Source organism: Callospermophilus lateralis, chromosome 4 (genome assembly GCF_048772815.1).
Source record: "Callospermophilus lateralis isolate mCalLat2 chromosome 4, mCalLat2.hap1, whole genome shotgun sequence".
NCBI lineage: Eukaryota > Metazoa > Chordata > Mammalia > Rodentia > Sciuridae > Callospermophilus > Callospermophilus lateralis.
Genome location: NC_135308.1, coordinates 35038671 through 35052043, shown reverse-complemented (window position 1 = coordinate 35052043; position 13373 = coordinate 35038671). Strand labels below are relative to the sequence as shown.

At 34.3% G+C, this 13373-nt stretch overlaps 2 protein-coding genes across 5 annotated transcripts in view; one reads left to right on the top strand and one right to left on the bottom strand.

Moving 5' to 3' along the window:
- Cenpu (centromere protein U) overlaps window positions 1-3497 on the top strand; it is a 31298-nt gene extending 27801 nt beyond the window's left edge. The window contains exons 10-11 of the mRNA XM_076852397.1: window positions 2181-2337; window positions 3171-3497. Coding sequence (XP_076708512.1) covers window positions 2181-2337; window positions 3171-3284 — 271 coding nt within the window. The 3' untranslated portion in view covers window positions 3285-3497. The remainder of the gene's footprint in view (window positions 1-2180; window positions 2338-3170) is intronic.
- The window catches only part of Primpol (primase and DNA directed polymerase), a 36691-nt gene continuing 25803 nt past the window's right edge, over window positions 2486-13373 (bottom strand). For 2 of the 4 annotated variants that reach the window (XM_076852393.1, XM_076852396.1), the window contains 6 exons: window positions 12170-12259; window positions 11984-12092; window positions 6644-6726; window positions 6494-6540; window positions 3837-4064; window positions 2486-3236 (listed from right to left, as the gene is read on the bottom strand). In XM_076852393.1, coding sequence (XP_076708508.1) covers window positions 3198-3236; window positions 3837-4064; window positions 6494-6540; window positions 6644-6726; window positions 11984-12092; window positions 12170-12259 — 596 coding nt within the window. In that variant the 3' untranslated portion in view covers window positions 2486-3197. Of the gene's footprint in view, window positions 3237-3836; window positions 4065-6493; window positions 6541-6643; window positions 6727-11983; window positions 12093-12169; window positions 12260-13373 lie in introns of those variants that run through there. The other 2 variants (XM_076852395.1, XM_076852394.1) reach the window with 2 other exon arrangements.

Here is a 13373-nt window from a genome sequence, read left to right as displayed (position 1 = left end):
TGGTCAAGGAAGGCAGGTTATGTTGCCTAGTTGCAGAACCCATTAGCACAAGAGAATTCAGTACTGCTCTGTTTCCCAATATCTCTCAGCTCTGGCTCAAGACAGCCTGCTTAAGAGGTTTAATGCATAGTCTTTAGAATTAGACTGCTGGGTTTGAATCCAGTTTGTGCAATTTACTGGCTGTGCAGTGTTGGACAAGTTACTTACCTTCCCAGTGTCTCAGTTTCATCTTTTTTGTGTGGGCATAATGATACCACCTGTACCTTAGAGTGTTGTAGGAATTGAGTGAATCTCTAGAAAAGTGCTTCATAATGGCTACCACACATTAAGTGTTCTTTGTTACCACAGAAGTGCATACCCTGGAGCGGCACTTGTGTAAATCCATACTGTTGGGCCAGAAGAACGTCACAGGCTTTGCAGGCCAAGGCAGTCCCCCAGGCTGATTCAGAATACAGGATCACACATTTTCTGCTGCTCTTATGAGGCCAGGACTGAGCTGGAGGCTTGAGTAAAGCAGCATCAGCTATGCTTTCTGCTTTTAAGGAGTTTTAAAATAGAGAGGGCTGGGGATGTAGTCCAGTCTCTCCAGTACACTGCTTGTCTAGTAAAAGCAAGGCCCTGGGTTTGATCTTCAGTGCTGCAAAACACACACACACACACACACACAGCCTGAGAAAGAATGTGATATTATTGGGAAAGATGTAATTAAGTATTAAGTTGGTTTTTTATTTTGTTAGTGCATTATTGCCTTACATAATTGTGAGTTCACTTTGACATATTAATAAATGCATATAACATAACTGGCCCCATTTCAGTCCCCAGTAAAGTACTGAGTTTTAAAGAAGAGATTGCCCTAAGGATTTAATAAGGGAAAAAATTTATTAACTAGTCAATTGATTTCTAAATTTTGTCTAGGGATAGGGGCTGACCCATAATAAATTTTCCATTGGCACAGCCCCAGATTAGAAACTTAAGGTAACATAGTAACAATAGTAACACTTAATAGCTTCCTTGGAGGCAGGGCACTTTCTATAAATCTATTAGTCATCATCCTATGAAGTAGGTGATGAGAGCTCTGTAATGAGGCTCTGCTTTGTTGGCATGTGAGACCACTCAGACAGGTTTAAAGAGTTTTTACACCTTTTCTAGGCATAATTTTAGAAGTTGGAGAAGGATATTTCGAAAATATATAGTAAGAATAAGTGTAGTATATCATGTTTTTAACTTTGCATGTGAAAACCCCAAAGCACAGGGGAATAATAACACAGTCAAACCCCTAGGAAGTGGGGGAGCAAGACTCTGCTGTTAGTTGATTGTAATTCTGACTCCTGATCATAATCCTGCCAGCTCAGAAGTCAGTTTGCTGATGGGTGCTGCATTTGTTCAATGTGAAGGACTGTTAAAAAGGGGTTTTCTCTATTATTTTTAAGAGGAGGAAAAGATTATTTTGGCTCAGTCTCAGAGGTTCAGCCCATGGTTGGCCAACTCCATTGCTCTGGGCCCCAGGGGAGACAGAACATTGTGGTGGAAGAGTGTGGTAGCTGGAAGCAGAGGACTTGACTTTTATAAAATCATAGTAGAAGACAGTTGTTTTTTCTATATTTGGGAAAAATTAAAATTGGCAGCCTTTCCTCCTCATTTTGGCCCATAAAATCTAAATTATCCCTTATTTTATAGATAAACAAACTAAACCACTAAGAAGTGAAGCAGTGGCCCAAGGTCCACATTTTTCATCCAAGTACTATGATAGTTTTCTCACTAGTTTTACTAGACCTTGGAAAGTGGACAGGATTTTGATAAGAAGGGGAAAGTTTTTGTCCATAGTTAAAACTACAATGCCTGGCTACTCCTGCCTGAGACTATAAAATGCCAACCAAGTTTACAGGTTAATTCATAGCTCCCAAGACTGGACTGAATTGATGAATTTTAGCATATGTAAGGCATATTCTTCTGGGTGTCATTGTTCATTATTCATTGTATATCACAGGTCAGAGGGTTTTTCCTACAAAGAAAATTTAAACCTAGTACTCCTTTCATTTTTTCAATTATCTTTGTCAGATCCAATGATACCTCCCCTAGTTTTTCATACTTAATGCAGAATACCTAAATACACAGTCTCATACTTTGTAGCCTGTTACACTTCACTATATGTTTATTTTGTGGAAAAATTTTTGTTCTAGGTTAGAACCACAACTAAAAGAACTACAAACAAAATATGATGAACTTGAGGAGAGAAAGTCATCCCTTAGGAATGCAGTGTATTTCTTATCTAATTTAAAACAGCTTTATCACGATTATTCAGTTGTTCAAGAGAAAGAACCAAACATAAAAGAAATGGTAAGTTGGATTTTTACTTTTTATTGTGCTTTAGATGATGAAGGGTATTTCCATGCTGTGTAGTACTAGAAGCTTTAAGACAAATAAACAGCATAATATAAAGCAAAGAAAGTTTATTATATTTCACTTTTTTAGCTATTTAATGAAATCTAGAGTAGTAGAAAAATCCCAAAGCAGAACATGTATAAAAATTTAAATATGATCAATTAAGTAACATATAATTATACAATGTAATGTAGTTATAATATACAATATATAAACTCTACAGATTCGATTTCCAACCCATTTTAATGCACGTATGTCAGTTTCACTGAAATATTCATATAATTGAAAACCTGTAACTTAAAGGTTGCAATTCAAATGTTCTTAACCCATTAAGACATTTAACTGATCCTCCCAATTTTTCGAGATATTTTGGATTTTTATTATAAACTTTTATAATAAGCTTGGTGTTCTCATTCCATCAGTTCTTGTAGTAAAAGTATACCTACCTTACTTTTTTGTGTGTTTTAAAATAGATATGAGATCAAGCAAACCCCACCTCAGATTAGCACACTTGCCCAGAGCAGTTGTTTACCTGTCACAGGCATGATTTTGTTTTAATCCAATGCTGCAGTTCTCCTTGAACCAACTATTCATATTGGATAAATAGATCAGTTTGAGCTTTGTAGAGTGGTTCCCTTGTAACTTTATATTACAGAGTAAATTAAAGCCAATTTTCTTAATGATCTTGGTTAAAAAATGAAAGAAGTAGCTATCAAAAGTTCTATCAAAAATTGTTCTATTGACATTGGTCATATTTGTGAACTTATATAATTTTCTGTCTTCAACAGTATGATTCATCCAGCCTTCCAGCTCTGTTATTTAAAGCAAGAACACTTCTGGGAGCTGAAAACCATCTGCAAAATATCAATCATCAATTAGGAAAGCTCCTTGGCCAAGAATGAGAAGACCAGTCTATGAAAAATTACCTACATAACACATCTCAAACTTTTTTAAAAGTATGACTTAATCACTAAAATAAATGAAACAAGTTTCTTAGAAGCCACAGTCATCTTTCCTGATAATAAAATGCTGATACCTTATTTCAATCAGCCCCAGATATTAAAACCCAGACATGAGTATTAATCTATAAATAAACTTTTAAAATTATGTCATTGTGAACACGGACCAATTTTGGTTAATGAGATGTCTATTGAATGAGTTTAAAAACACCAAAGCCAATTTTCAATAAAACTGGTTTACTTTAGTAAATAACAAATTAGAAGATAAAGTGATTAAAAACACAATTGATATAAACAGACTTAATAAGTTAATATAATTATTTTTGTGCAGCTGGAGATTGAACTTGGGGCCTTTGCATACTAGACAAGCAGGCACTCTACCACTGAGCTGCACTCCCAGGCCTAATTTAATAAATCTGTTATCAAATCTCAGACTTCAGGCAAATTTTTGCCTGGATAATAAGCACTGTCCACAGAGAGCTACTCTTGAAATACCTCAATAATTAGTTCATCAGGAATTTCATCCTCTATACTACTGTGAGAAGTAAGAAGACTATTCTCTGCAGCTTCAGCTAATTCGGCATCTTCGGTAGCTTCTAAAAAGCAAGCATCATCAGTGCCATTATCCCAGTCAGCATCGGCAGATGCACCTGCTTTTGACGGGATCTCATGAGGATTCTTGGTTTCATTGTGCCCAGTTTCATCTTCTGTAAACTCTTCTTCCTTTATTTCAATGGGGAAGAAGATGGGAAGATAAAAGTTATTTAGTTGCAATATGTGACAATTTCACCATACTCTGAATCTATGTTAAATTAAGGGATGAAGTAAGGACCAGTTCTTCAACAGTTAGTACAGTGAATATGCTCGATGAACTGTCTCTAGTATAGTCATGGGATGAGTGTATTAACTCAAAGGTGTTGCCTTTGTAGCTCAGACACTCTTGAAATTCCAAATTTTAAGTTGCCTGCAGTTCCTTGACATTTTTCAATATTCCCAGACTGGGCTACAACAAAGGTTGATTTGATTTTACAACAAGTGGCTAATCCAGCTAAAGACAGATTAGAAAATATATTTGCTATCTTCACAACAGATTTATTCTCCAATTTACAAAGTATATTAAAAATTGTAAACATGGTTTGGAAGAAAATTGTTGCAAAGAACAGTTTTGGGAAAATTGTCAAAATATGTCTGGATTGTATATTAGCATATTGCATCAATGTTAAATTTCCTGAATTTAAAATTTTTTTCCATAGCTATGTAAGAATGTCCTTATTCTTCATGAACATGCTTAATTAAGAAATGAAGGGTTTTAATATCTACAACTTACTCTTGAGAATCATCAAAAATAGTAATACATGTGTACATTAGAGGGAGGAAGGCAGCCAAATGTCAACAAATGGCAAATCCAGGTGAAGGTTGGGCCAGGAGAATCACTTATTTTCATGCGGTATTTGCAGGTTAGAAATTTTCTTTACTTTTTAAAATCTATAAGATAATGTTATAGAAAAGTGATAAATAACACCAATAATATAATAATTTGGAATATTTTTAAAAGATTTTAAGCAGAAATGATAAAATGCTTAAGTGATATGTATATGGGTATTCTTCATTGTTCCTTGATTATCTTAAACAATAGCCAAAATAAGTTGTGTCCAAGGAATGGTAACAATTATATATGCCAAAAGTACTTTCAAATTGTCATATTTATGGTATTTTCAAATAAGCAGAAAAATAAATTTAAAAATCAGCTGAAACCAGTCATCAAAACAACACTCCCATCAAGGATGACACATCCCTCCTCCTCCTAAGAGACACAATTTCATTTTTTAAAATTAGTTCTTAGTTATTTATAAACACTTTCAAACCAGGCAGTTTGGCAGAGTATTTGGAGGTGTTGGTTCTTTTATATCCAGCTCTTAGGATTTCCACTATTCTAAACTTGGAGACATGAGTTATTTCAGGAGATAATTTTTTAATATAATTTTTAATTGAATAGATAATGTGGGTTTTCTAGACTCAAGCACTTGTTCAGCTTATAGCAAGTAATTTATTCTAACCATAATGGTATAAAAGTGCTCATAGATATGACCCAGAAGACAAAGGTAAGATTTAAAAGTACAACACAATTGGGTATGGTGGTTCATGCCTGTAATCCCAGCAACTCAGGAGGCTAAAACAGAAGGATCACAAGTTCAAAGCCAGCCTCAGCAACTTATTAGCAAGGCCCTGAGAAATTCAACGAGACCCTGTCTCAAAATAAAAAGGGCTCAAGATGTGGCTCAGTGGTAAAGCACTCTAGGTTCACTTCTAACAAAATTTCTTATAAAACATTAATGTCATAGAAAAATGGACAAAGGAGAGATATATGCAATTCATAATAGAAATACAAATAGTAAAATATGAGAAGAGTTTGACTTCATTAATAAAGAATAGAAGGTGAACATCCAGTGTTGGGAAAGGAAAGTAGTGTTATTAGGTGTCCAATTTTTATAGAACTCTGATTTCCTGTTTTATGGACAGCAATTTGATAACAGATTTTGTTGAATACATTTGTGACACTTTAGCGGGGAAAAAAACCCTACCAAATAGTTTGTGTATTATGACTTATAAAAATATACACGAACAGGTGTAGACACAAATTCTAGAAGATGTATGCTAAAATTTCACATTAGGTCAAATTATGAGTGGGGAAGATTTTTCTCCCCTTTGTATTTTCTATTTTTCTTCTACACTGAAAATGAATCACTTGAGTAAATAAAAGACCAAAGAAAAATGCTGCTTTGGCAGTCTGATAATAGCTATCGAAACTAAAACTGTATATATTCTTTGGTGCAATTCTACTTCTAGAAATTCATCCTACAGCCATGGTTGTTCAAAGAAACAAAAAGATGGCTACTTTGGTTTACTTTTTGTAAAGTGAAAATGAGAAACTTTCGAAGCATCTGGGACTAGTTAAATAAATTGATTATATAATTTCTTATGCAGCAATGACATAAAAATTATCAGATGTGTGCTAAGATGGGAAAATCACTACACTACATTCCTAAGTGAAAACAGGTACCATTCTGTTTAAAAGGTATCTGGAGACTGCTCACTTATTCTACTATGCCAAAAACCAATTAGTAATGAGAAAGATGAAAAACTGCACCTACCTGTTTGAGAAGAAACAGAAGACTGACTTCAGCAGGTAATGGAAAATCTGAATCAGAAAGACAATCAAACTATTATACAGATATAGAAAAACTATTATAGACAGATATCTAGTTTTTACTTTGTTGTTAATGGAAAAATGAACTACTCACAGTCAGATTTGAAGTTTTCTGCTTTGCATACAGGGTCATGACATTTTTGATACCAAACTTCATTTTTCAGATCAACCAGAATCCTTTATGTTTAAAAAAAATATTAATAACCATATTGTATAGAAGACAAATTCAGCTATATGCTGCTTATAAGAGATATGCATGAAACAAATATGGAGAAATTTTTAAAGTAAAATAGAAAATACTAATCAAAAGAAAACTGGTAGTTAAAATTCACACAAAATGGACTTCAGGCAAGAATGTAGAAATCTGCAAAAGCTCCCCCCACACGACAGATTCTTAACCCTGAATCAGCCATGTAATACAGCTTCAAAATATGTAAGCAAAGAAAAAAAATTGACAAAACTGAGGATGAGCAAATCTACCCATAAACAATCTTCTACCAAATAAATCAATATTTTAAAAAGCATTCTGGTAATTTATAGCTCAAATACAAATAACCAAGAAAAAAAAGTTTAATAAGGACTCAAAATATTTGGAAAAAGACATCAGAATCACCCCTAATAAAATAAAATGTAGGAAGTAATGTTAAGTAAAAGGAATGAAGGTCAAAATTGGAAGACTAATGAAATTACTGCAAGGTGAGTCAAAAAATAAGGCAGACAAATAGAAATCAAATGCAGCATATACTAAAGCTTATTAAAGAGTACTATGAATGTTTACCAGTAACTTTGAAAATTTTTGTAAAAGTACTAAATAAAAATAAATTAAGCAAAATAAATATAACAAACCTTAAATCTTAAAATTAAATAAAATTCTCAAAAATTTAATTAAGTAGTTTAAAACATCCCATTTTACAGAGAAGGAAATAGAATGGCTAACATTCCACATGGTGGCTGGTGGGGTAGAGGGCGGGCGGGCAAGTGGTAAGGGACTTGTACCAGGAGAAAAAAAGAAATGACTTGGTCTAATCTACTTGTTTACCTTCCAGTAACAAATTGACACAGGCTAATGCTGTAGTTTTCAAAACTACAGGTACCCTGGGGCACTGCAGGATATTTAAATCCTTCTAAGAATGTCAGTTACACCTGACATTTGTCAAGTATCCCAAAACTACTTGTGCTTCCATCTTCAATATTACATTGCACTTCATTCCTTTCAATGATATCCTTTGTGGAGTTGGGATTTTGGGTGGTGGTTGTGATAAAAAAGGTATCAACAACATCAATGTGGAAAGATATGAGGAGGAGGTGATGGTATGTACATTCCAAGGTTTAAGAGGCTATGCAATGCGCCCAAAGGACATATTATCCATTAACAAGTAATAATATTTAAGAATGAAATAAAATATCTTCTTCCAATTTATATATATTATATAACAAACAGCAACAAAACTGTTAGGACATAATTACTAATCGAATTGTTTCAAAGTAGCTAATTAACAAAACTCTTAGGTATTCCTTTTGGCCCTGGAGCAAATATGAAAAAAATTACTAAAACACTAGGGCACCATAAAACAAGAAAATCTGGGCACTTCTGGACCAAATGCTAGGAGGACAGTTCTCATTTATACGTGTTCTTTGCAGTATCTTTCTGGCTTTAGGATTACATATGGTAATAAATCTAGAATCTAGGGATTACTAAAGGTTTGTTCCCCCAGAAACATCACCCATGCTATGTAACTTTATGAGTATAAAATACAGATGTTTCATAACCTCAGTGCTCCCTGCTGTGTGTGGTGACTGTTCACTTCTGCCTTGGGTTTCAACCTCAAGCAGCAGTGCAAGTGCCAGCTGTCCCAGGCCTTCCTCTGCCTGGCCTATGCCTTGTAATCCCTGTTATCCCAAAAGTTAGTAAATCTTGGTAAAAAAAAGATCTCTAATTTATGTGAGATATTTTAATAATATAATCCTCAACTTCATTAGTTACCACAGAAAACAAAATTATAACTACCAGATTAGCAAAACAAATTTTTAAAATCTCACTTTACTGAAGTGTTGGTGAGAATATGGAGCAATACAAAGTCGTAAAACACTGTTGGAAATAGTATAAATTAGGACAACCATTTTAGAAAACAATTTATTATCTAGTAAAATTAAACATACATACTCTATGACAGCAATTCCACTTTTAAATATATGCTTTAAGAAACTATTGAAACATGTGTATCAGGGAATATGCATAACAGTGTCCACAAATAGCCATGCAAATGAAAAATTAACATAAAATCCAGGAAAATACTATTATCTCTGAGCCTAAGAAAACAAGAAATGGGAGTTGGGCCCACCAGGTATTATTTTGATATAGTTCTGTTTCATAAGTGGGTGACAGATATAACAGGTGGTCATTAAAAAAATCAGAAAAAAAATGGCATTCATAATAGCCTCTAAAAAAAAGCCTAACAATAATCAAGGAGGTGAAAGACTTCTACAACGAAAACTATAGGATATTGAAAAAGAAACTGAAGAAGACACAAGAAGTTGAAAAGATCTTTCATATTCATGGAGAGACAGAATTAATGTTCTTAAAATGATCATACGACCAAAAGCACTATATATATTCAGTGCAATTCCCATCAAAATATCAATGACATTCTTTACAGATCTAGAAAAAACAGTCCTAAACTTCATTTGCAAGAATAAAAGACCCAGAATAGTCAAAGCAATTCTAAGGCATAAAAGCCTCGATGAAAGCATCACAATACCTGACTTTAAATTATACTACAGTAACAAAATCTGCATGGTATTGGCATAAAAACAGGCACACAGACCAATGATACAGAATAGAAGACCCAGAGACAAGCCCACACAGCTACAGTCATCTGATCCTTGACAAAGGTGCCAAAACCATACTTTGGGGGGAAAAAACAGTATTTTTAATAAATGCTACTGGGAAAACTGGTTATCCATATGTAGAAGAAGGAGACCAGATCCTTCTCTCTCACCTTGTACAAAAGTCAACTCAGAACAGATCAAGACCTAGAAATTATGCAATTCCTAGAAGAAAACACTGGGTTATAATACATAGGCATTGGCAACTACTTTCTCAAGAGAACCCATAAGTTTAGGAAGTAATGCCAAGAGTTAATAAATGGGATGGGTCCAAATTATAAAAATTTTGTCTGGCAAAGGAAAAATTAAGAATGTGAAGAAAGAACCTATAGAATGTCAGAAAATGAGCTAACTAGTCTTCTGACAGAGACTTAATATCCAGAATATATAAAGGATATTAATACCAAGAGAATAACCCAATTAATAAATGAGAAAATAAACTAAACAAACTCTTCTCAAAAGAATACAAATGGACAACATAGGAAAAAAGGTTCAATATCGTTAGTAATTAGGTAAATGTAAATCAAAACTACACTGAGATTTCATCTCACACTAGTCAGAATGGCAGTCATCATCAAGAATACAAACAGTTGTCAGGCACAGTGGCACATACCTGTAATCCCGGCACTGGCTGAGGCAGGAGAATCGCAAATTCTAAGCCAGCCTCAGCAAAAAGCAAGGCACTAAGCAACTCAGTGAGACTCTATGTCTCAATTAATACAAAATAGGGCTGGGGATGTGGCTCAGTGGTTGAGTGCCCCTGAGTTTAATCCCCAGTACCTGCCCACCCACTCCCCCCCCTGCTGCCCCCCCCCAAAGAATACAAACAACAATAAATGCTGGAGAGGATGTGGAGAAAAAGGAACATTTTTCCAGTTAGTGGGATTTTAAATTAGTACCACTATAAGGATCAGTGTGGAGACTTAGGGCAAAAGGCTACAAATGGAACCACCATATGATTCAGCTATACCACTCCTCAGTATTTATCCTAAAGAATTAAAGTCATCATACTACAATGATATATACATACCCATGTTTATAGCAGTACAATTCCCAATAGCCAAGTTATGGAATTAGTCTTGGAGTCAAACAGATGAAGACAAAGAAAATGTGGATATATACACAATGGAGCTTTATTCAGCCATAAAGAATAAAATTATGTCATTTGCAGGAAAATGAATAAACTTGAGAACATATGTTAAACAAAATAAGTCAAACTTAGAAAGTTAAAAGTCAAATTTTCTCTCATATGCAGAAGCTAGAGAGGAAAACAGAAAGGTGGTGGTGGGGAACCTCATGAAACTTGAAGGGAGATCAGAAGAGGAGAGGAAATGGATCAAGGGAGAGGAGGGAAGGGAATTACTGGGAAATGATACTGGACAAATTATATTGTTATATTGTGTCCATATATGAATATGTAACAATCCTATCATTATGTACAACTATAATGTAGAAATTAAAAATATGGAATAAATTAAAAACCAAAAATAAATAAAATGTATATATTTCACAATTAAAGAGCAAAATAGACCTGGATACATAATACAAATTGGTATGACCAGTATATGACAATGACTTTTTTGGGTAAGTTTATATACATTAAAAAAAGACTAGAAAGATACATGAAAATGATATCTAAAATTCTTCCTAGGTTGTGGGACTATGAGTGATCTACACTTTCACGGTTTGTGTTAGTATTGTACATACAGTTTATGACGGCTTTTTAAACTGAATTAAAGCGAGTATGTCAAGGGCAGCACTGAATCATGCTACCAGCACATTTTCCAGCTCTCCAGGAAATCTTCATGATCATTTCCTCCTGTCTAGTGCATGTGCTGTACTGCAACTTGACTACCCAGGAATCTCAGCTTTGACATTAGACATAAAACAGCAAAATTTCTCATAGCTTAACTCATTATTGGGTTTCTAGTTTATCCCTATCTAACCATATCCCATATTATTTAAAATTCTATTTCTACTTTTATGTTTTTTTTTTCCTTTTGTTGGGGGCATTTTAAAGAAAATTCCTAAAACAGGACCTGGCATACAAAGAAAGCATTCAATAAATACCATGCTTTGTCTTGAACAAATGAACACCCCTTTTACCACCAACTTAACAGCAACTGAGGAGCTTCTCTCTTGCTCAAATCTGCCCAATTTCAATCTAGATCCATAAGGTGTCAAAAAATAATGGCAAGTGAAAAGCAGTGGCATACCTTTCCATCACTATCTGTCTACCTGTTCATTGCCTTCTTGCTTTCCCTGCTCAATTCTATTTTAGTCTTGTCAAGATTTTACTAAAGGGTTATTTTATCAAGTAGAGTATGAATAAAGCTGGTATATACTAAAAGCAATGTAATAACTAAGAAATTCAAATTAAATGTGATAAAACATTAACTAAATACAACAAATACAAATTTAATTACAACTTATTTTATCAGAAAACCAATATAAATTTTGTATTCTCAACTTTATTTAAAATTTATAAACATTTAAAATATACCATAGATTAAATACATACAACTCATTAATAAACAATATTACTCACATGATATTATTACTTTTGTGGGCTCTTCCAATGTTTTCACACCACCGGAATTTGGAAATATCATAAACCAATAATTCTTCTGGGAAAAAGTAGCTCCAGCGCCGAATTCCTAAAATGCAGAGAATGTTTCTAAAGGTACTGTTACTCTATCATATAACAATTAACAAAGAGTAAGATAAGCTTTACCTCCTTTAATGTCATTTTTATTCACCAAAGAAAGAACAAAACGATCAACTTCAGGATAGGGTGAACACTGAAAACCTTCAATGGTTTCTACTGCAACAAAGAGAATTATTATTTATAAGTGGAAACAGGTAAAAGTTTAGATGTTAAACTTTGATTACATTGTTATTTAGTACAATTATGAGTTTTGCAACCCATCAGTTTTTGGTTTTTGTTTTTGTTTTTCTTTTTTGCAATTTGCCCTCCAGTCAGTTCCTAGGTTCTTGCTTCTTACAAGAAAGGAGGTAAAATTCAACTCACTTAGGCCCAATGTTAACTAATTTTCAAACTACTAATGTCAAAGGATTTCTTCAGTCTGACAAAGAGAAAAGTAGCCCTTCGCTTCCAGGCACTTCCTAGTTCTACTGGCCAAGCTGCCATGAGCCGGCCTGGCTCTTGTACCTTTCTTTGCCTTGGGGTTCTGTTGAAAATAAATGACTTCACAGAATTTCATCAGATAAGGTCACTCTGTGGTCATGAGGACTCAAGACAAAATTAAGCCCTCTCTGTAATCACTTGTGAACAGACAAAGTGTGAACATTTTTCCACACCACAAAAATGGCCAAACACCACCACATCCTGGCTAACAAATACTTCAGTCTCCCTCTCATCTATCTGCCTTCTGTCTAAATAAGACCTATTAAGGTACCAGTTGCTGGGCTGGAGTTGTAACTCAGTGGTAGAACACTTGCCTAGCACATGTGTAGCACTGGGTTCAATCCTCAGCACCACATAAAAATAAATAGATAAATAAAGGCATTTTATCCATCTACCAAAAAAAAAAAAATTTTTTTTTTAAAGAACCAAGCTGGGTTTAGTGGTGCACACCTGTAATCCCAGCAGCATGGGAGGCTGAGACAGGAGGATCATGAGTTCAAAGCCAGCCTCAGCAGAAGCAAGGCACTAAGCAACTCAGTGAGACCCTGTCTCTAAATAAAATACAAAATAGGGCTGGGGGTGTTGCTCAGTGGTTAGTGCTCCTGAGTTTAATCCCCAGTACTAAAAAAAAAAAAAAAGATAACCAATTACTGATTTTCCAATTCAGAATAAATCCATGTTCCCTTGTATAGTCTCTAAAAACCCCTAATCCATGCCCAGATTCTCTAAGTCTTTTCTTATACCCTCTTATTAAGATACCTGTAGTTCTCCATTGCTTCAAGGAAAAATA